Source organism: Eptesicus fuscus, chromosome 15, assembly GCF_027574615.1.
Source record: "Eptesicus fuscus isolate TK198812 chromosome 15, DD_ASM_mEF_20220401, whole genome shotgun sequence".
NCBI lineage: Eukaryota > Metazoa > Chordata > Mammalia > Chiroptera > Vespertilionidae > Eptesicus > Eptesicus fuscus.
The window spans coordinates 29340180-29367737 of NC_072487.1; the positions used below are offsets into that span (position 1 = coordinate 29340180).

At 38.3% G+C, this 27558-nt stretch overlaps 1 protein-coding gene across 3 annotated transcripts in view; it reads right to left on the bottom strand.

The window, feature by feature from the left end:
• The window catches only part of UHRF2 (ubiquitin like with PHD and ring finger domains 2), a 78572-nt gene that overhangs the window by 3380 nt on the left and 47634 nt on the right, over window positions 1-27558 (bottom strand). For 2 of the 3 annotated variants that reach the window (XM_028150619.2, XM_008145004.3), the window contains 8 exons: window positions 25069-25173; window positions 22631-22737; window positions 18806-18968; window positions 17989-18129; window positions 15539-15635; window positions 15065-15219; window positions 7990-8088; window positions 5376-6461 (listed from right to left, as the gene is read on the bottom strand). In XM_028150619.2, the coding sequence (XP_028006420.1) occupies window positions 6315-6461; window positions 7990-8088; window positions 15065-15219; window positions 15539-15635; window positions 17989-18129; window positions 18806-18968; window positions 22631-22737; window positions 25069-25173 (1014 nt within the window). In that variant the 3' untranslated portion in view covers window positions 5376-6314. Of the gene's footprint in view, window positions 1-5375; window positions 6462-7989; window positions 8089-15064; window positions 15220-15538; window positions 15636-17988; window positions 18130-18805; window positions 18969-22630; window positions 22738-25068; window positions 25174-27558 lie in introns of those variants that run through there. The other variant, XM_054727036.1, reaches the window with a different exon arrangement.

Genomic DNA, 27558 nt, shown 5'->3' on the forward strand with positions numbered 1-27558 from the left:
AGCTCTCCTATATCCTAACTGTCTTATCTCGGAGAAGATAATTAACATCTCTGAGCCAAGACTCCTTATCTGTGAAATGATACCACCTACAACTCCCGGGTGAGTATTCAATATATTGTTCTGAGCAGTGCCTGGCACAAAATGAGTAAATGTTAGCTCTTACTATTCTCACCCTCACTTAGGTCCTTGTGTCCTATACTGCACCTCCCTGCACTCCTTGCCCCAGGGCAGGAGCCCGACCAGATCTGATGTACGACCAGATCTGATGTACCTCGCATTCAGACCATCTTCTTCCTTTGTTTTCCATTCCTATCGGTCCTTTTCCTTGGCATTGCCAGAGGAAGTGAAAGGAACATGGGCTGTGACTTCACACAGATATGGATGAGATTCTCAGGTAGGCCCATTGTTCTGAGACAATAGACAAAATTCTTATCCTTTCTGCACTTAAGTTTCTTAAGGTATAAAATAGCAATAGTAAAAGGACTTACCTCAATCAGGCTTGTTATAAGGATTAAATGACATGGTAACACAGAGTACTTAGCATAGTGTCTGGCACCAGAAATCACGACCTTATTCAGCAAAAACTGACTGAGCCACTATGTACCTACCAGGCACCAGGTAAACAAGAAAGATAAGGCCTTTCATGGAGCATCAATTCCAGATGGATAAACAGACAACACATAAAGTAAGATTTCACAATGTGAAATGCTCTTTGTAACACAGAACCTACTGTGTTACCTGGGTCAGGGCTGGGACCCCTTTATATTGGGTGGGCAGGGAAGGATTCTTGGAAAGCTGCCTTTTAGGAGAAAATCTGAACAAAAAGAAGCCAGCCATGACTAGGTGTAGGGGAGGGGAGGGTAGTTATTTAGAAAGAGAAGCATGTTTGAAAATTTTAATATCTGCATTTTAACATTTGTTTTCAATCTCATATGTAAAGGGTTTTAATCCCTGGGAAATAGGGAGGGGAGGAAGATGAGGAATAAAAGCTGGGTTTGAGGCAAGGTGTGCAAATCTTGCTGGAAGTCAAAACGGGGAGGAGGTGTTTGAGCCTAGAGTCAAGATCATCGAGAATAAAATTAGGGTCCAGAGAAGAAGGGGCCCCTGACTAAGGTGGAAGGCTTTGAGGAAAAGAGGGAAAAGATGTGTGTGTGTGTGGGGGGGGGGGGGCGGGGGGCGGTCCTTGTGTCAGGAAGGGAGGAAGCATTTGGAAGGAGGGAGTAGGAATGTAAGTGGGAGAAGATGCAGGTTATGAACAGGAAAAAATGGGAGGAGGTAGATAAGAGAATGAGAAAGAATTAAGGTGTGAAAGTGGAAGAAAAATGATGGCAAATGAAAGAAGTCAGGAAGGGGGAGGGGACAAAGCCAGAGATGGTGGGAGAAGGAGGTCAAGAGCATGAGCAACAAGCCCAGGAGAGGTCTCCCTGGAATCGGGAAGAGAGAGATCACGAGAATGGGGAAGGGAGAGGATTGAAAAGTCAGCTTAAGATGGCAAAGGGAAGGGGAGGAGGGGGAGGAGGTCCCAAGTTTGAGAGGGGGGCAGGCAAGGGAGAAACAGATCTGGGGTCCAAGTCCCTGGGTGAGAAAGAGCACAGCGAGCACCAGACCATAGAGCAAAGGCCAGGGAGGGGGCCGGCCTGTCAGTAAAGGGGCCGAGGGAGGACCCCATGCACAGGAGGGAAAGATGTGTGGGAGGGGAGGGTCCTGAGAGAAAAAGAGCCAGAAGTCTTTTTTTTGGAAACCAACGAGGCAGAATGATTGAACGGAGGGGACCAAGTGGGAGGGCATGCCCATGCCAGAGGCTAGAATGTCTTTGAAGGTGAAATGCGAGTCCGCACAGCAGCAGGCCGAGGACAGGGCTGGTGGACACTTCCCAAGACCACAGAGGCTGAGCTGAGGGGCTGGAGGACCCACTGTGCATTACTGTGATGTATGTAGGCAGGTGTCCTGACATGTGATTAATGTGGAGTGTTTGTGCCTGTGTATGATGTGCTTTTCCTTCCTTCTGTTCATATGTAATTCCAGTGGTGGCTTCACTGAGCACTTGTTTTCACCTCCCACACCCACCCCTCCTCTAGTCCTCCCAGCCTTCATACCTGTCCCCATGTTCCACCTGGAGCTTTTCCCCAGTCTCCTCCACACCTTTCATACATACAACTCCCTGGGGATGGCCATAAGTCCCCGATATGAAAGTTACAATTCTGGCCGTCAGATCATCTACCCCAAAGTTTGTTTGGAAATGCAGTTAATTTGGAGAAGGAGGTCTCTGGTGCATGCAAGTAGCAGGGTTATTGGGTGTCTTTTCCATACAAGAGTGCTGATTTATAGATTATGGCTTAATTGGTTTTATAGGCTAACCTGGGAATCTAGCCATTCCCTCTACATCATTTCCTATAGGAAATATTTATACAAACCAGATCATTTCATTTTTAACCTACATCAAGTCACAGGTCATGGCTGTCATTTTACAAATTAACTTCTATGATGCAGGTTGGAGATGGCCTGCAATTCTTCTGAATTCAAAAGAATTGATGGGAGAGTAGAAGAAATCAACTCTAAGCTATTTTTTTTAATGGGCCATTAGGACTTTTTGGGTGTTTAGACCTCTTTTTAAGAGGTTAGGGTTTTCAAAACTGATGCAAGAGAAAGAGAAATTTTAGTGTGCTTTTGATATGATTGTGCATTTTAACATTATTAGTAAATATGTTTGTATGGTTCGAGTGTGACATTTTAAATTTTCTACAAAAGCACTTCTGAAGATCATTAGAAAAAGACTTGGTGAGATTTAAGTGCTTTAAGTAACAGCCAAACTCCTCCCAAACAGGGTGGAATCCCGGGCACGAGGAGTGATCTCAGGCATCCTAAAAAAATGCAATTTCCCGCCCCAATGATGCTGCCACTAGGAACCTGATCCTTTTTAAAAGACTGGCATAAAAAAACGGAAAAAAAAATAACTCACTCCCATTTAATACCTTTTATCCAACGTGAACTACACAGGAATATGAGTTTCTCAAAATAGAAGAACTAAATGCTTTTATTGGTTAAAAGAAGCTGCTTCAAATGCATTCCAAAAGACAATGAGGAAAATACTTTTCATGGAAGGAGACAGTCAGGTATAAACTTGCAAATAGCGAAGGAGTGAGTGTCGGATGTGATGCCAGCCACGTCGGGAGGTGTAGGGGAGGAGTGTGGCGAGTTAGCGCTACTTCTGTGTTTTGTCAAAAAGAGAGCCTTTCACCTGGGACTCTCACCGAGTCTGCCACTCTGAGAAATGCTGTTAATCTGAAGCCTAATGCCAGGGAGCATGCGGCAGTTCTGGAGGAATGGCACAGTTAAGCAGGCTCAACACAGTCCTGAAACAATTTCATTATTTCCCAGAAACCAGTTTCATTTAAGAATGCAGCCCTGGTTGTTATAATTACGAAAATGAGAAAAGAGTCTCTGAAAGAAATAACGTGCCATATAACAACCATACAGGTATTTTTAGATGAAACTCAGTCACATTGCACATTAGTTCTCTTTCAAAGTGCCCAAACCTGGTTTTCAAAGGGCAAAAGGATGTAACAGAACTTAAAAATAAACAACACAGTGAGACAGAGACGTACTGAATTTAAATTCTAAGTCTGCTGCTGACTGCCTGTGACTTCGGGTGAGTAACTAACTCTGAAACCACTACCTTGCCTGTAAAATGGAGATAAAACTATTTACTTCACAGGTTGTGAGTAGTAAGTGAAATAATGTATGAGAAGATACTGGTAGCATTTCTTTTTTGAGAAACTGAGCAAGTGTGTGAAATATTGCCATCTCTGGTTCAAAGACATGAATATGATGGTGAAACATTCCTCTTTCCCCCATTAAAAAATAGCAACTAAATCCAGCTGGGGGGGCATCGACCTATGAACCAGGAAGTCACGGTTCGATTCCTAATCAGGGCACATGCCTGGTTTGTGGGCTCAATCCCCAGTGGGGGGTGCGCAGGAGGCAGCTGATCAATGATTCTCTCTCATCATTGATGTCTGTTTTTTAAAAAATGTTTTTGTTAATCCTTATCTGAGGATATTTTTCCATTGATTTTTAAAAAATATTTTTAAAAAATATATCTTTATTGATTTCAGAGAGGAAGGGAGAGAAGTATCAATGATGAGAATCATTGATCGGCTGCCTTCTACCTGCCCTGTGGGGATCGAACCAGCAACCCGGGCATGTGCCCTGACCGGGAATCGAACCGTGACCTCCTAGTTCATAGGCCAATGCTCAACCACTGTGCCACACAGGCTGGGCAGTGCTTAAGATTTCGTATTGTTACAGAATTTACCAGGCAACTGAAGAACACACAGGAGTACCGGAAACACAGGAAAAACCCATTTATTTTCAGATGTTTCACATGTGCTAGTACAGGACTCAGGGGAGACAGTTTCTCTCCAAATCCTGAGCAAGCCAATATGGAGGAAGCTTTCCCTTTATACCCTTTGGTTTCTTTGTCCCCCAAATATGGGATGGGACTTCCGGACCTTTCTCAGGCTTTGCAAAAAGCCCTGTGTGTTGGGGTGAGGGCCATGAGACCACATCTAAAGGCCTGGCCTGGCGCCAGTGCTGATAACTCCGTCTGGGGGTTGTGTATTGTTCATGGTTTATGGCCTCTCTAAAATGGGGGTAGTACTTAGGTAAACATCTTGAAGGACCAGATAATTAAAGAAGGAGCAGTGACTAGACTATAGGCTAACAAGAATGTGCATTAGGTTACTGGCACAGATTCAGATTGCTAGCCCCCCCAAATGTCTCATTTTCCCCATCAGTATTAGTTCTTGTTACTGAAAATCAAGAGTGAAAAATTGTGCAAGAATATCTGTATCAATACAACTAAAAAAGGACAAAAATCACTGAGAACCATCTGAAATCTGTCTGAATGGTCATATGCATGTCAAGTACAGCGTAGGGAATATAGTCAATAACACTCTAATAACTATGTATAGTATCAGATCGGTAGTAGATTTATCAGCGTGATCACTTAGTAAGTTATACCAGTGTAATGTCTAATCACTGGGTGTACACCTAAAAAGTAATATAATATTGTATGTTCATTATACATTTGTCCAAATCCATAGAATGTATAATACCAAGAGTGAACCCTAATGTAAACTGCGGACTTTGGGTAGGTTCATCAATTGTAACAAATTAGGTTCATCAATTGTAACAAATGACTGCTCTGGCGGAGGATATAGATAATGGGGGAGGTTAGGGAGGGAGCAAGGGACATATGAAAAACTTCTGTACCTTCCTCTCAATTTTACTGTGAACCTAAAACTACTACAAAAAATAAAATCTCTTTAAAAAAATACCTGTATCAATAAAAATGTACAATGAAATACTCTGGAAATGACTGATTCTTAAACGCATGTACTACAAGCCAGACAAATGTAAAACAGTGAAGCAAGATGAGCTATTTTGCTGGTCATAAAATATTTATTAAGGTATACTTTAGGGAGCAGTGAATATAAAATTTAGGATCACAATATGAAGCAATTTCAGCCCTCTCAAAAGTCAGCCCAGTCCTCAATGCTCTGCAGATGTAAAACCACTGGTGAGACTCAATAAAAGCAGTTTGACTAGTACAGAAGACGCTTTTCATAAACAGTTATAATCAGAGCATCCAAATACTTCTTTTAAGTGCAAAACCACACATTACAATGCAGCAACAATGCATTCATATTGTTCTCATTAGTCATTAGTAGTCAACTTGCATAAAACACCAGAAAAAAGCACAATGGAGCTCACAAAATGGGCTAAAAAATGAACCTGTTCTTGTAAAACACACATTGTAATGGAAGATATTAAAAATGTATTTTGCACACTACAGAAGCTGCGTTCATTTCAACGATCTCAAGTGTCATTTCCTTTTCTGTAAAATCAAATTACATGAACCAGGCACAACTAATATCTGGGAGGCAGTGTGTAGCTAAAATTTCATTTAACTAATTATTCAATGATTTAAAAATCCCCATAAATCTTTTCTGTCCTGAGGTAGTTGCAAAATAAATCATAACTTGGATATCAACTAGAGCTGAGGCTTCAACTTCTACTCATTACAACTAGTTGTTACTGACAGGAACTACCTTTTGATATTTAAAAGACAGTTGAGAAATGGGCCTCTTACTACACACACAAGATGATGGCTATGTAGGAAAAGAGGATCAGCTGCTTCAGAACATGAGAGATATGGTCCAACATTGCTTCCACCCCTACCCACCCCAACCACTTTAGATTCTTTATTGTCCAAAAAAATCACCAGGAGCAACACAGTGGAAGTAGACAGATCATCGTCCTTTGCTATAGCCAGGGAAGAAAAGGTCAAGTAGAGTCTGCAGAATCTCATTGGGAATCATGATGTAATTCTGGCCAAGATCATGCCGGCAAGCAGGGCAGGAGAAAACTTGAGCCTTAAAGGAACGCTGTAAACAATCCTAAGGTAAAACACAACAAAACAAAAACCCAAAAAATACATCCAGTTTCATCTGGTAAAGCATGTAGAAAAGGACTCAACAATTTATGCTTTTAAATAAGAACTAGAAACTTACTGTTTAACAACAAGAAAAACATAAAAGATGAAAAATGATTAAAGGCCTGAATCTATCCTATGAACACTAGTCTATAGACATGGCTTTGGCTCTACCTCTAGCACAGCAATTTTCAACTTCCTTTTTTTATCTCATGGCACACATAAAATAATTGCTAAAATTCTGCAGCATACCAAAAAATCTACTTTTTGCCGATATGACAAAAAAAAAAAGAGAAAAAAAAAAAGGGCTTATTTTTTATTGATTTGTGGGGGTGGGGAGGTAAGAGTTAAGTACCTACCCTTATTGCTCCAAAGAGACTTTTTAAAAAATCAGGTACCTATACTTGTCTATAAGGAATTCTGGTACCAAGAATTAACCAACCAGACACAACCTTATTATGCACGTGACCAATAAGATGCAAACTCTATTATATGACCTATATATTATTTATGGTTTGAGACAGGGCATTCACACTGGATGGCTATTGTTGTATTGGCTGTTTTTTTTTTTTAATTTATTTTAGCTGTTGTCATTTTTTTTGACAATCTAAGAAAAAAAGAGGTCACTGCCCCTGACCAAATAGGTATTTGCACGTTTTAAAAATTCTTGCAGCACACCAATTGAAATCACTGTGAGAGTTCAGGTAAATGATTCAACTTTTGTATGCTTTAATTTCCTCATCCAGTAAAATGAGGGTGTTAAAGATTATGGTTCTCACTAGCCTCATCTTCTAGGTTGGATTTTAACCCTGTTCTTTTCTGATAGAGCACTAAAGAAAAAAAACCCTCAAGATTCCCCTGCTTAGAACTAATCACTTAACTTATAATGTAATGTGTCTTCCAAAAAGATTTTTAAAAGAACTAAATCTATTACAGAGTAAACCAGCTCAAGGTCAAGGACAAACTTATATGTGGAAGGTTATTTCCATTTTACAAAAGAAATTCAAGTTTGGAACTTAGGTCAGGGCACACAACCACCAAGCAGTAGAGCACGATTCCAACCTTGTTTTTACTATAGCTCAAATTTTCCTTTCACAACACAATATTCAACTCCTCTGGGCATGCTGCCAGATAGACTCTGTTTTAGATCTCCTTACATACTTGCAACTATTTAAGTTTGCACTAAACTATACGAAACATATAAAAGGTGTAAGAAAAAAACGCAATGACACCTATTTCTCTTATCCATTTCAACCCCTTCCTAACAATGCCAAACATGATAGAATACCTCAACTACATATATTTGATTTACTATTACTATCTAATTAAAACGCGCACTTACCACTAAGATATAATTAAGTGCTTCTGAATTGGCAAGGTTCTATGACTATTTTGTTTTATGGAAAAATGCTTCTTCACATGGTAAAAACAGTTTTGGAGGTTAGTGTGCCTTCTGGCCTAATAAGGGAAAATGGGAAAGAAATTCTACTTACTTTACAGACATTGTGGAGGCAATCTGTTGTTACAGGCTGGTAAACTAGCTCCTGGCAGCAGACACACATAAAGGATTGTTCCAATTTTTTCAGAAAATTCTAGATGGTATCCAAAAGGAAGAACAAATAGGTTAGCATTTCATAACATATTAATAAAATTCGAAATGATTTTTTAAAGTGTCTTGGTTACATTGACTGGTTTTAATTAAGAAAAAAATCAAGTAGTGATTGCAATGATTAGCAAACATGTCATAGAAACGGGAAAAAACCCACTTCCTAAGATATACACATTAGTTTTAACAATCTCAGGACTGGGTTGGAAAATTGCAAAGTCAAACATGTAACATTAAAATATAAATGCCGCCCACCCAAACCTCACGTTTCAGAGATTATTTTTCACTGTTAAAAAATATTATGGCTCATGGACACAGACAACAGTGTGGTGATTGCGTGGATGGGAAGCTGGGGGTGGTGGAGGTAGAAGAGGGTGTATGGGGGATAAATGGCAATGTAAAAAAACAACACAACAAAATGAAATAAAGAAAAGAAAAATCACGAACAGCTTGTCTCAAGTTCATTATATACATTTTCCAAAAAGCTATATGGTATTTCAGTATGTAAAAATGCATTATTTATTCACTCTTTTGCTATAAAACTTGAATATTTATTTAAGCTTAAAAAAAAAAAGAGCAGTGAGTAATAATACTCTATAATATCTAAGACCCCAAAGAATCAACATATTTTCCTAGGACTATTTTCTGTAATACTTTGTCTCAACCCCAAAGTCCCATATTTCCCTCACGCTAATGTTTACTCAAATTGGGACTAAATTAATAAAAGAGCAAGAGAAAGCAAATGCAATCCAATGGGTGTTCTATACTTTTCAAACCATTACCTGTTCCATTCTGCCCAAACTTTTTGTTTCTTTTAAACTAGGATAAGCAGTTTTTTGAATAGTCAACAAGGATAATTCTCCATTCAGTTATTTTTAGCAGAATATTTTACGTTCTTGTAATAGAAAAGTAATATTTACAAGAATTTCAAGTAAAAATAAAAAATCAAAGATCCCAAAGTATAAGACAAATACCATATGATCTCACTTATATGTAGAATCTAAAAAAACAAACAAACAAACAAACAAACCTAACTTCATAAATGTAGAGGACAAATTAGTGGCTGCCAGGGGTGAGGTTGGGGGTTAAGTTAAATGGGTGAAGAGAGTCAAAAGGTAAAAACTTCTAGTTATAAAATAAACTAGAGGCCCGCTGCACGAAATTCGTGCACGGGGTGTGAGGGTGTCCCTTAACCCAGCCTGTACCCTCTCCAATCTGGGACCCCTTGAGGGATGTCCGACTGCCCGTTTAGGCCCGATTCCACCTAAACGGGCAGTCGGACATCCCTCTCACAATCCAGGACACTGCTGGCTCCCAACTGCTCGCCTGCCTGCCTTCCTGATTGCCCCTAACCGCTTCTGCCTGCCAGCCTGATCACCCCTTAACCACTCCCCTACCAGCCTGATTGATGCCTAACTGCTCCCCTGCCAGCCTGTTTGCCGCTAACTGCCCTCCCCTGCCAACCTGGTTGCCCCTAACTGCTCTCCCCTGCAGGCCTGGTCCCCCACAACTTCCCTCCTCTGCCAGGCCTGGGTCCCCCACAACTGCCCTCCTCTGCCAGCCTGGTCCCTCCCAACTGCCCTTCCCTGGTGGCCATCTTGTGTCCACATGGGAGCAGGATCTTTGACCCCATGGGGGCAGCCATCTTGTGTGTTGGAGTGATGATCAATCTGCATATTACTCTTATTAGGTAGGATAGAGGCCTCGTGCATAGGTGGGGGCCAGCTGGTTTGCCCTGAAGGGTGGCCTGGATCAGGGTGGGGGTTCCCTTGGGGCGTGGGGCGGCCTGGGCGAGGGGCCTGTGGTGGTTTGCAAGCTGGCCATGCCCCCTGGCAACCCAAGCGGAGACCCTGGTATCTGGATTTATCTTCTACAATTGAAACTTTGTAGCCTGGAGTGGAGCCAAGCCTTCTGCTCGCTTCATGGCAGCAGCCATTTATGTTGGGATTTATTTATTTTCCATAATTGAAACTTTGTAGCCTGGAGTGGAGGCCTAGGCCGGCCAGGGTGTGAGGAAAGCTTGGCTTCCTCCATGGCCAGGGGCAACCCTAGCCTCCTGCTCTTCCAGCTCTGTGGCTGCCGCCATTTCTGTTGGGATTTGTTTACCTTCTATAATTGAAACTTTGTAGTACTGAGTGGAGGCCTAGGCCGGCAAGGGCAGGCAGAAAGCTTGGCTTCCTCCATTGCCGGGGAAAACCAAGCCTCCCTCCTGCTCCTGACTGGCTTGTGGGCGTAGCTTATGGGTGTAGGGGAGGTATGGTCAATTTGCATAGCACTCTTTTATTAGATAGGCTAACTCCTGGTGATAGTGACTATCTACACCAATAAAAGAAATATGCAAATTGACTATACTTCTGCGACACCCATCAGCCAATCAGGAGTGAGCATGCAAATGAACCCAACAAAGATGGCAGGTTAATTTGCATACGTAGGCATGGAGCGGCCAGGTGGGGTGGGACGCCTGCTATGAGGGGGGGGAGGGAGCTACAGGAGCGGCGCTCCGGGAGCGAGGACTTGCAGGCTCCCGGCTATAAATTTAGTACCAGGTACCCTCTCTCTCCCTGACAAATGCCTTTTTTAAAACACTGATATTTCCCTGGTACCTCCAGAGTGCCTATAATATGTACTAGAGGTATTTTGAATTTACACAATGTGCTAGGCACTCATTTACATAGCAGTGATAAAAAGGTCAATTCTCTATGCTCACAAAACTTTATATTCTTTTAGGAGAGCAAAATAAATAAATAAATGAAATTTCTGATAGTAATAACTGAGGAAATAAAGCAACAGAGTAAAGGGTGGCTACTTTAGAAAGGGTAGTCAGCGAAGGCCTCTCTGAGGAGTGTAATACTATTATTACAGGATATGAAGGAGTGAGCCACAGGAAGATGTAGAGGAGAATTTCAGTGTGTAAAGGTCTTGTAGCTAGAATGGGCTGAGTGTGTTAAATAACAGACATCAGTGTAGCCAAAGCAAGTTGGGCCTGAGAGAGCAGCAAGAGGAGACTGCAGAGGTAGGTAGGGATGAAAGATCATGTAGGGCTTCGGGAAGGTGTTTGGATATAAATGTATATATTATATGTATGTACATTTATTTAAAAGTCACCACGGCCAATACCTGATTTTTCCAGCTTAATAAATGTGTTTCTGGATTATCAGAAGAAAATGGGCATGCAACCTGCCCAGGGCAATCTATAACAGTACATAAATGTCCAAAGTAATCACTAGAAGCTATATTGCAATCATCTGACCCATGCAAGTAAGATCTTACCACAAGAAGGCAGAATTATATTTTTTTTGGGGGGGGGAGGGGAGAGAATCTTGTTTAAGAACTATCGATTGATGACTTGATTTCATATGAAAGCTACATTGAAAGATGGTCCAAGAGGTAGGGTTAATTAAATATACAGGGCCTTTTCTGACTTCTTCCAAGTCCTTTTTGACAGGTTTCTTGAGCTTGCCCCTATTTTGAATCAGGATGGAGCAATTCAGAACATGGAAACAAGGGCTTGCAGCAAGGAGCCATGGTGGACTATGCCTAAAAATTTTTACCTTTCATTGGTATTTTACATGGGAGAGGAGCAGGAGGACCGCATCTTTGGCTGCCCTTGAGATGCACAACCACAGGCCATACACATGTCACTATAGTCAGACCACCCCAGGCCAGGCAGTGGCTGTTCCTCATGATCTGGAGCATGGAGACTGGGGACCCTGACCAAAATGAGATGCTGCGGGGCGTCCAAAGACAACTGCTGACGGAGGATGACCTGGCAGCGGCCCCCATCATTCAGCTGCATCCCATGGCCTTGACTTTGCTAGTCAGGATGGGCAGTCCTGTCCATCCTATGCTTTCTCAGTTTTACTTAGCTATTGGTGAGGAAGATGTTGACTAAAGTTTGAATTTGTAGCTAATCCTGTCTCAGGCTTTCTAAGCATATATTTGAGACATGTCTCCTAAATGCAAGAAAGTGTTCTTTGGGTAAAGATATCCAATAAAATAAGAGACTCAATTTGCAAAAGAGAAAAAAATAAAAAAGAGGATGAAAAGTATATTTGATTTGTGCATCCTTGCCAAGTCTCATAGGATTCAACCACTTTGTTAACTGTTGTTGGTAACAGGATATACACAGAGCTCAATCACTTTACTTCTGTTTTCCAAATACGTAAGCTGCATTCTACCAAGGATAACCCAACATACTGCATTTTTAGGGCAAAGGAAATGATGACTCCAAAGGATATTTATCAAACCTTTCCCATTTCTAAAAGTTTAAAAATTATATTGGGAATATTCTTCCTTAGTATAATAATGATGACTATCTCTGAAACAAAAGCAACATAAAAACTCTTATGAGAGTTCCCTTTAAATATAGGTAGAAAGCACATACAGTTTGGCTGTGGTGGTTCAGTGGTTGAGTGTCAACTTATGAACCAGGAAATTCTTGGTCAGGGCACATGCACGGATTGGGGCTCAATCCCCAATCATGCAGGAGGCAGCTGATAAATGATTCTCTCTCATCACTGATGTTGCTATCTCTCTCTCCCTCTCCCATTTCTCTCTAAAATCAATAAAAAAATAAGAAAGCACATATATTCATTAATCCCATTTTAGACACATGAGAAAATCTGGCTAATGCAGAGAGAAATAAAATAAATATTGGAAAGAAATTACTAAAAGATTGTAAGATGGAATTTCATGAGAGGATACTAGAGGTCAACAATAGCTTCAGATCACAATACTTGTGGAGGGGAGGGGAAACAAAAAGAAAAGTAACTATATTACACATAACAAGGGGTTAATGTTTAATAAAATAAAACATTTGAATTTATAAGTAAAATTTAAGACAATAAAAACAAGTGAGCAAGCAAGAAATGAATAGACAATTCATATTTGAAATCTTTGAGGATCTGGTAAGAAAGCTTTGTTTGCAAAACACAGCTTAATACAAAAAATCTACACATCAGTTAACTTTGTCATTCCTTTTTTAACTTTAAAATTTTATGATTACCCACCCCAAAAAAATCTAAAACATGAAGTATTTATTTACCCTTAGGTTGAACACGTAGGCATTAAAAAATTGTGCTGAATTGCTTAAGACTTATGCTATTTGGTAACTTTGAACTATATAACAAAAACTTTCCTGATGAATTTTAGATTAAGTTGAGTATGTTCCAAAATCGAAAATTCTTCCCATGAACCTCAACATAAATTATTAAGTTCAGGCACAGAGAAGTAAAAATTCAGTATCAAAGATATCTAAAATAAATTTAAAAGCATGTAAGTACTGCCTCAGATTGTTTCTGAAAGCTGGAGGTACTGGATGAAAAGATTAAAGGATCAAGTTTTGACTGACTTCTAAAAATGATACTTTAGCCTTAGCTGGTTTGGCTCAGTGGATAGAGCATTGGCTTGAGGACTGAAGGGTCCTGGGTTCGATTCCAGTCAAGGGCACATGCCAGGCGTTGCGGGCTCAATCCCCAATAGGGGGCGTGCAGGAGGCAGCCGATCCACGAGTCTTACTCATCACTGATGTTTCTATCTCTCTCTCCCTCTCCCTTCCTCTCTGAGATCACTATATATATGTGTGTGTGTGTGTGTGTGTGTATATACATATATATATATACTAAAAATGATACTTCATAGGGAAATTTTCCATCATTTGTTAATGTTAGGACATTATTTTAAAAATCTTATAATGACTATGTATGGTGACAGATGATTACTAGACTTAACGTGGTGACCATTTCCATCCATATATATAAAAAGGCAGTGACCGTGATGACAGAAACGACCATTTGACCGGTCACCATGCAGTGCTAGCATAAATGCATAGACACAGGTAAAGTCTATGAGTGAACTAAGAATGAACAAGATAAATGCTTGCCTTCACGGAGCTTGCACTGTAAGGTTAGGTCAGGGATGAGAATTCAAAATTGCCACCAGCACAGACCTCAGGTGCCGCTTCTCAGATCGGCCAGAGACACACCCGGTAGCAGACTGGGGTCATGACTGAAGGGCTGGCACTGACATGAAGGCAGGCCATTCTGGATTTCCAAGAGGAGCCAATGGCTGCCTAGGAGGCGGAGCTTTTGACGCTGACTGGCACAGAAACTGACCAATCAGAACCAAATCTGTGTGAACTGCGAGGAGCCAATGGCTGCCTAAGAGGTGGAGCTTTTGATGCTGACTGGCATAGAAACTGACCAATCAGAACCTAATCTGGGTGAACAGCGAAGGCAGAACCTAAGGTGGGGGCTGAGGAAGGGTTTTAAAGGCAACAGCTATTTGGTATAAGGTGTAAGAAAGCAGTTCAATTTTTTAATAACTGGTTTGGCAGTACAGTGCATATGGCTATCAGCCCAGATATAGGGGGTTATGTATTTTTGTCCGCCAAGAGCATCTCCTCCTGCTGAAAAAGGCTCCCCGCTCCCCCATTTAAGCAATCCTATCCTATATAATCTATCTATACTAATAAAAGGGTAATATGCTAATTAGACCGGGTCGAATGGCCATCTTCCAGACATCCGACTTCCTTCTGGATAAAGCCATGGTGGTGGGGGCAGAGGCAGTTAGGGGCAGGGGAGGGCAGTTAGGGGCGAGATCATGCTGGCAGGGGAGGGCAGTTGGGGGCGAGATCAGGCCAGCAGGGGAGGGCAGTTGGGGGCATTAGGCAGGCAGGCAGGTGAATAGTTAGGAGCCAGTGGTCCTGGATTGCAAGAGGGATGTACAACTGCCGGTTTAGGCCCGATCCCACAGGGGTCCCAGATTGGAGAGGGTGCAGGCTGGGCTGAGGATAACCGTGCACGAATTTTGTGCACCAGGCCTCTAGTAAAGTATATAAATGTCTAATCACTATGTTGTACACCTGACACTAATATAATATTGTATGTCAACTATACTTAAAAATAAAGTTGAAAAATAAATTAAAGGCATGTAATTATAATTTTTAAAGAATCTTTACATACTGGTCCTTCCACAAGATGTGCAAGCACTTCATCCCATAGCTTCTGGTTTTGATGATCTTCTCTGATTAGATGCTGTTGTTCAGGGGTTAGTTGGAAAGCCTCAACTGCTTCTGCTGAATCTGCTTTGTACACCTTGGAGGCACTTTCACAAGCATCTAGATTAATTTAAAAATATATCAGTAGATTTATAAGTGGTTCTAAGCAGAACTATGAAACATTAGTGAACTGGCACCAGTAAAGTTTAGCACGAAGATAACCTGCATAAACCAGCATCTAACTTCCTCTACTATATTTGCTGCTGTTTTGGTTGTGACACTACCAAAATACAATGAAAGTACCCCCTCCTCCACTGCCCTGCACCACCCCTCTTCACTTTGCTCTTAATTTCTTACAAGTTTCTCAATTTAGTCTCTTAATGTTTCTCTTTATTAGAAATTATATTATTAGGATCTATTTTCTGTAATCATTACCTACCATCATCTGGAACTGGCCTTTTTGAGGTTTCCCCTGCCTTCTTTGACTGTCCTTTAGTCTTCTTCCCTTCCTTATCCGAAGGGTAACCTACTGGATACTGATGGGGAGAAAAAGTACAATGTAGATTTAAGCTTCACAGAGAAGGGGAATTCTAGGTCCTGGTGAGAAATTTAAAAAGGGAGAGAGGAATCTGTACTTTCCCTAACTGAACAACTTTATATAAAGGAAATAGACATTTAAAAGAAACAAAATTAAAGAACAAAAGAATATTAAAATCCCAAATTCAGTGTAAAACCATGTAGTTTTGATTGTTAAGAAGTTCCATTTGATAATACAGTGGTCTTATTTTCAGATCCGAAACAGGAGAGAGAAGTTTACAGGAGGTGTGACTAGGTGGCTTGAAAATTTTGAAGAAGAAAGGAAAGTGGAATCTTGATATGAAGATATGTGAAGATCAACCGCAGAGCACAATAGATGGTACTCACATAGATGGGATTACACTAAATTGTGGGGCCAATCTAAAAAACAAAACAAAACAAAAACCCACCAACACATTAAGGGCCAAAATTCTTCTCTCTCAAAATTAGGGGAAGGGGGAATAAAAGCTTTTAGAAGACTTCATACCACTAAATCATTGAATTCTTTATCAGCCAAAGATCAAACTTTAAGAAATAAATTCTACCTATTATGCTTGTATTTTACTGGCTATGTTTTTTGTTTGTTTGTGACACGCTTTGTGATAACACTCATTTTTAAAGCTCAATATGTTTCAAGCCTCATCAATGATACATTAACTCATCACAGTAGACAGGCTTATATGCTTCCACTCACAGTTTCATGTCTAAACTATTTAGAACATTCTTTGATGAACAATGGATCTGAGAAAGTCTTTTAAAAATACAAAAGATTTTTTAAAATAGCAGTTACAAAAAGAATTAGAGTTGTCCCTTGAACAGCCCAGGTTTAGTTTGTGTGGGGGCCCACTTATATGTAAATTCTTTTCAATAAATATATTGGAAAATTTTTTGGAGATTTTATTACACAAATTGTTATATCTCTAAATAGATATAAATTTCTTTTTCACATTATCTTTTTATGTTTCATCTCTACTGTTAGTAACACATATTGTCTTGTATCATGTAAGACAATACTGATGTAGGTACTGACAGATAATTCATCTTATAAACAGATGATGTAAACTCATAGTATCATTCAATATAGTATTGTAAATGTATTTTCCCTTCTTAGATTTTTCTTAATAACATTTTCTTTTTTCTAGTTTACTCTATTGTATGAATACAGTATACTAGAGGCCCGATGCATGAAAGTCATGCTAGGGGCTCGGCCCTCGCAGCCCTGGCTTCATCCAGACAGTCATTCGGCTGTTTGGCCGTCTGGTCTAATTAGCATATTATGCTTTTATTATTATAGATAATACATATAACAAACAAAAAATGTGCTAATAGTCTATGTTATCAGCAAGGCTTCCGGACAGCAGTAGGTTATTAGTACTAAGATTTTGTGGAATCAAATGTTACTGGCTTTTTGACTGCGCAGTGTTCGATGCCCCTAACCCTTATGTTGTTCAAGGGTCAACTGTATTTTAGCAGCTGATGAGTCTCATTTAAACAATCAATTCTATGATTTTAAAAAGAAAACAAAAACAGATACAGACTTGCACTAAAAGACACACACTCACCTGCCTGGGTGGTCAGACACTTGCCCCATAGTTCAGCCCCTACACATGCAGTGTGGGCAGAGCCAGGGAAAATGATAAAGCTGGTAGTCTTTACAGAAAGCACAACAATGGGGAATGATGGCGGATGAACTCAAACCATGCTCTGAAGTCAGTGTCAGGGACAAAGTCTAGGCAGTGCAGGGGGAATGTAGCCATATTATTCACTATGCACACAAAACCAACCAAGTCTTATATGAGTTAACAGCTGACATGGGCAAAGGGGAAAAAAAGGCATAACACTAAAGGTGGTGACAGGGCAGGGAAGCAGCTTTGAAGGGGAAGAGAGAAAAGGGGTGAGGAAAAGTGAGAAGGGTAGGAAGCAGACCACTCTAACAAGCCACCTCCCCCCTTCCCTTACCAGACACACCCCCTTATGCCATCTAGGATACACATCCCTTCTCAAGGCTTCCTATACCTAAAGTTTATGTATCCCTTTCCCTCATACTTCAAGTCAATTCCATATTGAATTGGAAATACTTTACTTTTCATTGACCAGCCCAACTTTTCCCAAGCACAGTTCTTGGTCTGAGGGCAGTTTGAATCTAGGATGCTACCTTTTATTGCTTTTCCTTCTGTATACTTGCATGATCTCATTCTTACACCTTACCATCCACTGGTCAACTGCTGTGGGTTATATCCAGTGTTAAGGTATGTCGATAGTAGGGTTACATTTTTATGACTATACAAGTAGCCTAGACAAATGTAACCTAACCTGTAAACGTAGGCATAATCTCCTTGACCGTTCTATTCCTTCTGAGGTCCAAGGAGCAGGTTCATCATCATCTCTTCTTAAAAGATAACGCCAAACCAAGAATCCATGGCTTGTTGATTTCTCTGGCCAGTATTTCACCACCTAAATCATAATATTTCAGTACTAGTTTGAGATTTAAAGTGTAAACTTATTCATAATGTCATCCTATTAGTGGTTTAAACTAGCCAAAACTAAATGCAACTTCAAAAGGTACTTCTTTTGCTGTAGTAGCAAATAAATTAAGAATATTAAAATTATTATTTTGACCTTATTTCTTATTAAGATAGTTCCTATAAGTATAGATTGCTATAAATTTGAAATACTAACAAGATTATGCTCATTAATAGAGTTTTGCACAACAGTAAATAGAAATGGTGACAGTAAATGCCTCTATTTTTTAAACAAAGAATACAACCTATTTAGAAATTTTAATGTGCTGCTTGAAAATCAATTACAATTAAACTCATTCCAAAAGCAACATAAGAATCAAGATCTACAATGGCCAAGTTATTTAAATGGTTTTATCATATAGAGAATATACTTATAAAAAGCTTAACCCCAAATATAGCTTTGCCCTTATGATCTTGAAATTAGTCTTAAAAGTATCAAAATGAAGGTCACTTTGTGTATCTGCTATATATCCAGAAAAAGTAGAAATATCAACTAAGATAGTCTACTGTTTCCTCCAGCCCACCCACAGTAGAGTAGTTCCCTGTGGTAACCCTGTCCTAAAAGCCCAGGAAGAATGACTAACAAGAGGTCATGCCAGATAGAGCACCTTATAAATGCCATCATATCTGTTGCCTTCTTCAGGAGCATATTTGCTGATCTTCCTCCCTTTAAAACTGCGTATCACTCTGACTGGCTTACCAGCTCTCCAATTCCGAGATTCTGCTCCAACTTTATCATCCAATGGAGCATCACAGTTTAGGGCCAATGCCCTAAAAAATAAAGCAAAGTCTTTATACCAAGTAATCTTTCTCCAAGTATATAATCACATCAGTAGCTCAATTAAAAGGTGAATTATGCCTTACCTGATGGTTAAGATTCTATGATTCTTTCCATATTATTCCAGATAATAGGATTATGCTTTCCCCCACCAGCAGAGAAGACAAATCAGTTTTCTGATGTCATCCCCAAGCCAGGGGATTGGTTCTCAGATAGCCTGTAGGGTTCTTCTGAAAGTAATAACATCTGTGCCACGTATAATAGAAAACAACTAGAAATACATGGAATTTTCTTTAAATAACGTTTGTTGAGGGAAGGGAAAAGTTGGAAAACTAAAGCAAGTGATTGTTGTAATAGTTATTTTTGATATGGGAGTGAAGTAAATCGCTGGAATAATGTAGAAAGAAACCCAGAAAAATACATTTGTCAGCAATGTACAAATGACCTCTCTAGGTCCACTTTCCAGATAACAAAGATTCCTTAAAGTTTAGAAAATATTAAGAACGAGTTCAATACGAGAATATCCTTTAAAAACCTCCAGTAAAAAGATAAGTTTAAATAAAACTGAAGCATTCAAATGTCTGTGGTAAGTCATGATAATAAAGACTTCTGGCGGCTCAAGATCAGTGCATTTTACTGATGACAAATGAACAAGCAGGAACACTAAGCTGGAAGCAGCACCTGATTTAGCTTAAGCTTCCGAAGTGTGTGTACTCAGTAATAATTAATCAGTAAGGTTACTAGATGTTAGAGCTTTCTTGGGAGAACTTAATCCTGCCAAAAAAAGACCAAACTAGAATCTATGTAAAATTATTATTTTTTTCTCTAGGACACCTACTTCCTAACTTAGGTGAAAAGAAACCACTGAGAAGACATCAGGTCAAAAATACATTCACATAGCCTGACTGATGTGGCTCAGTGGTTGAGCATCAACCTATAAACTAGGAAGTCACGCATGGTTCAATTCCCAGGCGAGGCACACGCCCAGGCTGTGGGTTCTCTCTCATTATTAATGTCTCTATATCTCTCTCCTTCCCCTTTCCTCTCTGAAATCAATATATTAAATAATAAATAAATAAATATAAAAAAATACACATACAATTTGGTGATACAAAATACTTGTTCAGGGTATAGTTCTTTTTATTCAGGCTCAAAAATTAGTAGACAATCTAACTAAAATACCTTTTTAAAAAATGTATCTTTATTGTTGAAAGTATTACAGATGTCCCCTTTGTTTTTTTTCTACTAAAATATATCTTGATTAAAAAAAACCAAACTAAAACAATATTTTGATCATAGTTATATTGTTAAAGTAAATGACCTTAAGAAAGTGTTTCTTAAACAAACAAAAACCACTTTTATAGATATGGCCAAAGAGTTAAAGCTTATTATCATTTTTATCTCAAAGGGAGATACATTTCCTCTGGGAGGTAGAGGAAAACACAGCCAATGACTAGTATTACATCTTTATGGGCTATCTATCTCAATACATACTTCATCTTCTTAAAGAGCTAACATAAAGATAACTACTATCTTCATGTTAATGAGTGCAATGCTTTGGTGCTCACAGGTTCCTTCAGTCATAATGACTGCCACCACTAGCTGGCATTAACTCACTTCTAGCTTCACATAAGTACCAGGCTGTACAAGTATGTGAGAAGAGTCCAAGACGATGAAACTAGCTAAAACAAGGCTCTTCCACTACTCTATCCACAGCTCAATTGGTTGTCTCTAACTGACCTGACAAAGGATGGCCTGGTTACCTTGCTATCCCTATCCTTTCAGTTTCACAAAGAGCAAGAGTTTAGAAGAAATAGGAACAAACTTCTGAAAAGCAAAAAACAGGTATCAAACTGGATACTAGTCAGAAAAGAGTATACTGTAGGTCAGAGCTAAGGGCCTTTCACCTAGTTTTCACGCTCACAAATCATACAGGTACCTTTGCCTAAGAGGTCTTTACAATGAATCACAAGGCGAACTCAGAGCTTAATGTATAAATTAACTGAATGGATATTTGAGTCTCTATGACATATCAATCCTAAAGTGTTTTGAGTTAATAATTTTCACTACCTTCCTTTTAAAACATTTTTACTACTTGTCAATAATTTTGTAACAAGATTATAAACATGGTAAACGGTATACTTATTAGATTCTTCAAAAGTTTAAAAGAATCTACTGTGTATATTTCAAGTGCAGCTAGTTATGAAAGAAGTCTCATTCAAACAAAATAATCTATTATTACAGGGGAAAATATAATTTTCAGATCTGACAACCTGAAATAGCCTTTTTCAAATTTGAGATACATTTTAATTGACAAAAACACATCAAATCTAACTACTTGTAAGACCACTCCCTCTAAAGAGCTGCTGTATTGCTATAAGAAGACTAGCTAGGGACTGGACTCCTGCCTTAGGAATGTTTCACCAGCAAATCTGGTCTGTCTCCTCTGCTGGTTCAGTAAAATAATCCTACTGCCAGAAATAATATAGAAGGAAGACATAAAAACAGAATCTATATAACTTGGTATGCAACAAAGTCTTGAAATCATACTGGTATATTCTTTACTTCACACAGTAATCAGAAATTATGGGTACACTATATAAAACCGAGTGATTTAGACTCAAGAAAGCGAAAAATACTCACTGTTACTCAACAACCCACAAAATACTCTTATTAATATAATATAAAAAATTTAAACTTTATGAAATGATGACAAATTATCAACATGACAAGTTATAATGTAGCTGTTGCTGTATCATGGTTTGGGTGACTGAATTTATTATTACTGATATTAGCATGCATTTATGAAAGAAAACATTTTGAAGTTACTATGGAAGCTAGAATGTCATTAATATTTCTATAAAATCAAGGACAACACAGGTGGCTTTTTTGTAATGCCTTACAAGCATTTAGTTTAAAAAGATCACTTTTGTCACTAAATAAACATTCTTCTAACATTTAAAGAATCTTATTATAAATCCTAAAAACACCCTGAGTGTAATTCTGATTAAGCTAAATGATGTGTTACTTAAGTGCATAAGTGTGGCTCCCTGTCCCACATTAGTGTCTCTTCTAAAAAGAACTTTGTCACTTTAAAAAAAGTGTGTGTGTGGGGAAAAAAGCGCAAGATAAATCTGTGGCCCTGGCCAGTGTGGCTCAGTTGATTGGGTGTTGTCTCATGCACCAAAGGGTTGCGGGCTCGATCCCAGGTAGGAGGCATGCAGAAAGCATCGATGTTTCTGTCTCTCCCTCTCCCCTCCTCTCTAAAAATCAACTTAAAAAGCTAAAAAAAAAAAAAGATAAGTCTGTGTTTAGTAGAACATAACTCTGACCTGTGGGGTAGTAGGTAAGCCACCTTGTCCTTGATTTTACTTAAGTTATACAGGCTTCTTTCTTTCAAAGGATTCAACATGTTTTCAAATGCAAAGTACAGTTATTATGATTGGGAAATATGTCATTTTAAAAATAATAATTTGAAGAAATAAGTTAGGATTTGAGAACAATTATATAATCAGGTAATGGGATTTTAAATCTTTAACTTTCAATGTAAGATTCTCCTCTACAGTCTAAGTTATAAATTATAGTCCTATAATCAAACATTTATACAAAGCCCATATTCTAAATAGTTTTTACAAACTTTAACAATAAAGAGTACCTGTTCATGTTTGTTAATGTCTGATCAGCTGATGGTGAACCAATTCTTTTATTACCAGCCAGGTTTTTACCACCACTCCCAGTGTATGTGAATTCATCACCTCGGTCCTGTAGGAGAAGATTTCTTCATCATTAAGACACCTAAACCCAAGTATAATTTCATCAATTCTTGTTTCTAAGTCAGAACACTGGTTGGGATGTTGTAAATTGACATGGTCTCCCAAGGTATCTACCAAAGTAAGGCCCAATTCAAATGCAATCTTATGTATAGTATACTTTTTAAGTATATACTTAATCTAAAAATCTCTTTTTAAAGTTACACACCTCCAAACAGGGCGATTCTCATAATATACATATAATCAAATAATCTATAGAAGAATATTACAAAATTAGTTCTTATGGGTTGGGAATATTATTTCATTTAACTTAGTGTTGTTAAAAAAAACTTATCAATATTAGCTTGGAGTACCATTCAAAAAATTCTCCATAACACATTTATTATGTATGTATGTATTTATTATACCAGAGGCCCAGTGTATGATACTTGTGCACTGGATGTGTGTGTGTGTGTGTCCCTCAGCCTGGCCTGTGCCCCCTCACAGTCCAGGAGCCCTATGGGCCTAAGGCATCAGTCAGATATCCTCAGCGCTGCCACGGAGGTGGGAGAGGCTCCCACCAGCGGTGAGCCAGGCTTCTAGCTGAGCGGTGCTTCCCCTGTGGGAACACACTGACCACCAGGGGGCAGCTCCTGCATTGAGTGTCTACCCCCTGGTGGTCAGTGCAGGTCATTGTGACGGGCCAGTCGGTCAATTTGCATATGAGCCTTTTATTATATAGGATATTTATGTATTTATTATTTCTGTAGATATGATTTGCCTACAATAAAAGATCAAAAGATTGAAAATGCTTACAAAATATAACATCTCCAGATATATCTTAGTTGGCAATTTCTAAGCCTAAATATTCTTTGCATTATTCAATAAACTTAGAATCAATGGCATAAGACACTTCATTAGCACTTTTTCTCCACAAATGTTTGTTTAACTAGTAAATAGATTCAAAAGATGGGAAAAAAGGAAGTGATAATACCCATCTAACTTTAACTTGGTACTCATTTTTAGTTTTATAATTACAGGTTTATATGTTTCATACATTTAAGATAAGCTTCTGATCCAGACCACAGAACTGTATGCATCCTTATTATATGCCCAGGACTACATAAATTACTTCATTTAAAAATCAATAACTTGGGGGGGAGGGAGGGAAAAAAATCAATAAGTTTCTGACATAAAATTACATTATTTTTTCTATTTTACACCTAGGGAAACTGAAGTTTAGTGGAGTTAAATAATTTCGCCAAGGTCTCACACACAAAGGTCAGAGCCCAGATCAAAACAACTTACTAATTGCTAAAAACATATGTTGAAGAGATTCCACTTTAGTTGGTTTGTTTTCTTACAGAGTCTTAAAAATAAAAATCTAAGTGCTGACTTTAATGAGCTATATAACATTCTTTATATTTCTAAAAAATACTTAAAGATATAACTTCAAAATATGCATGTCAACTACCATACAACCCAGCAACTGTACTTCTGAACATTTATCCCAGAGAATTGGAGACTTTTATCAGCAAAACAACAACAAAAACCTGTACACAAATGTTAGAGTTTTATTCATAATAAATAACCCAGATGTTCTTCTAGAGGTGAATGGTTAAACAAACTGTGGTACACCTACATCATCATGGACTACTACTCAGCAATAAAAAGGAATGAACTATTGATACATGCCATAGTTTGAGAATTATGCTGAGCAAAAAAAAAAAAAAAAAAAGGCATTTCCAAAGGTTACATACTATATGATTCCACTTATAAAGATTTTTGAAGAGAAAAAATTTTAGAAATGAAGAACAGATTAGTGGATATCAGGGGTTATAGAGGGGTTGGGGGAGCAGATATAGTATGTGTGGCTATAAAATGGCAACAAGAGGGATACTTGTGGTAAGAAAAATAATGTTGAATTCTGAATATATCATGCCAATATCCTGGCTGTGATATTGTTCTATAATTTTGTAAAACGTGCCATTGAGGGAAAATGGGTAAAGAGCACAAATATATTTATACTATTTCTAATGCTACATGTCAATTTACAGTTATCCCAAAATTACAAGTTTAATTTAAAAAATGAGATCTACAGGGAATGTATTTTCACTGCAATAACCAGTTAATTATATATGGTAACTGATTACATATATATATCAAAACAATACAAAGATCAAATACTGTCAAATGATTACCCTGTAACCTGTAGAGAACCACTTCAACATAAATATTGCACTAAAAAGAGGTAGTATTTGATATACTCTAGAAACAACTTCTGCATTTTACTGAATGATCAAAACATATTCTAAATAAAGTACAAGGTTGAATCATGACTTACTACTTCATCTGCAAATCCACCAGCCAGGACAAGAGAATAAGCTCCATCATTACTTCGACCATGAATTCCACCAACATGGGGCCTATGTACACCTGCTTCACTCACCTATAAAATAAACAAAGTCTCAAAATACCTTTGAACATTTAGTTAACTGTTACATTTACAAAATGCTTTCACATATACCCTTTAACCCTAAAAGCCTCCAATTAAGACTGCATTGTCACCCAGAGTTCTACTTTTTGCTCAATAACTTTACATCTCCCAAATATATATCCCTTAGGTACTAAACTGATGATTCCTAAAAGGGCTCTAGCTTAGAATTCTGAGTTTCAAAATAATCATTAAGTAATCATTTTTTGTCTATTGCTAATAATAGCTCAATTCAGGTGAACAATAACTTTCTATCAGTGCTACAGATCTCTTCCCTTCTTATTTTTCGTTTTTGATTATGCCACTGTTCCCTAGCCATGTCAGAAAGGCCAAGGTCATTTTAGCCTCAATCTTCTCCTTTATTGTTCAAAACCATTTATTTGGTCACAAATACTGCTGATTCGATCTCCCAAATCTATCTTTTTCTCCTTTCATAGTTATAATATTAGTTTGAGTCATTAATACTTAAACTAGACCCTGTTTCATGGCTTCCAGTTTTGTTCCTTCAAACTCAATCTACCCACCAGAAACAGATGATCCTTTTAAGAAACAACCTGCTTTTAATTTTCAACTGCTTAACATATATTAAATGGTATGATAGTCTATGGAGCCCAAGTTAAGTATTACACATTATCCTCTCAATCTGACTCCTATCTCCTTATCTCCAGCTTTTCCTTCATGGAGCCTCTATGTTTGAACCAAAACTACTCAATGTTACTCAAACATGCTCCCCGTTTTCTTAAGTTTACTCATGCTATTCTACTTCTTCAATGCCCTATTTTTTCCATTTACATTCAAAACTGTCTCACTAAACCGAGTGTCACATCTTTGTGTACTTCAACTCCCTCAGAGAAGCACTGTAATTCACCTGCTTAACATACAATTGTTCTTAGCAGAGGAAAAGGAGCTAAAATCCATGCCTGAATAGTGGGCTAGGGAAAGCGGCACATACCAGCCATGAGAAGCTGGTATGGGCAACAGAACCTGGATTTAGTTCTTGGAAACACCAGGTACTTCAGAAGATAGGACCACTTGATTCCCAACCTCACCAACCCTGAAGAAAATACATCTGTTCTGAGTCTTTCCCAATTTCCTAAATGAAAATTCACCCTTCTAGTTGCTCAGACCAACAACCTCAAAATCATCTTAGACCTTATTAATGGGGCTTTTAGAATTCGGAAATGAATTAGTGACAGGTACACACACACACACACACACACACACACACACACGCACGCACACACAAATCAAAACAAAATAAAAGACAATTAAAAATACAGAGTGTTTTATTGTATTTATATTTTATGATATTGTATTTATTTATAATATTTTTACTGTATCTGCATATCCAAAGTCATAATAATATAAACCTTGAATACTGATTTAGCCAAAATTATTTTAACCATTGCAAGGATGGGAGGATAAAGTGTGTTTAACTATTCGTTTTCTATAGAAGTTAATAAAACTAGTAATATATGAAGACAAAAGCAGTTTAAACACATTATTAGGAAATAAGGTGGTAAATCCAGAAGAAAACAACTAAAATGTTAAAGTGGTTGCCTCTGACGAATAGAAAATGAGGACAAACAAAGGGTGGGTTTTTAAAATATGCCATGTACTAGTATTTAACTTTTCAAGCTATGTATACCTATTACACTATTTTAATTTTAAAATGTTACCACTGTAGACCCTGGCCGGGTAGCTCCAGTTGGCTAGAGCATCTTCTCGATATGCCAAAGTTGTGGGTTCAATCCCCGGTCAGGGTATAAACAAAAATCAACAAATGAATGTATAACAACAAATCTCAAATCTCTCTCTCAAATCAATCTCTCTCTCAAATCAATATATATATATTGCCACTCTACTCTTAAAGTTAAAAATCCTCTAATTGGAAACTTAAGTTTTCCATAATGATAAAATTACCTTTCTAAACAATAAATCAGGAATAAATACAACAGAGCCTTCTTCAAGGGGAAAAGGTAAGTAATCTTATCCTGAAATTATCTGACAGTTCCTCTGACCAATACCTTAACAATCATTCAGGAGGATAAGCCCCAAAGAAAACACCTAAAGTGAGCCTTCTTGAAGTTCAATGACATTAGATGAGAACTTACCACATACATGACTTAAAGAAAATTTCTTTAGAAAGCTTACCAATAATGCTAACCTACATCACATAACAGAGAGTAAAATTAAATGATGAAAAGGCTGAAATTAGGCTAAAATGATGAAATTAGGCTAATTTCATGATGCATGTTTCTCTGTCAAACTTAGGGGAAGAGCCTACCCATTATAACAGAAAATCTTGCATTGTAACAACTGAATGCCATGTGTAACTAT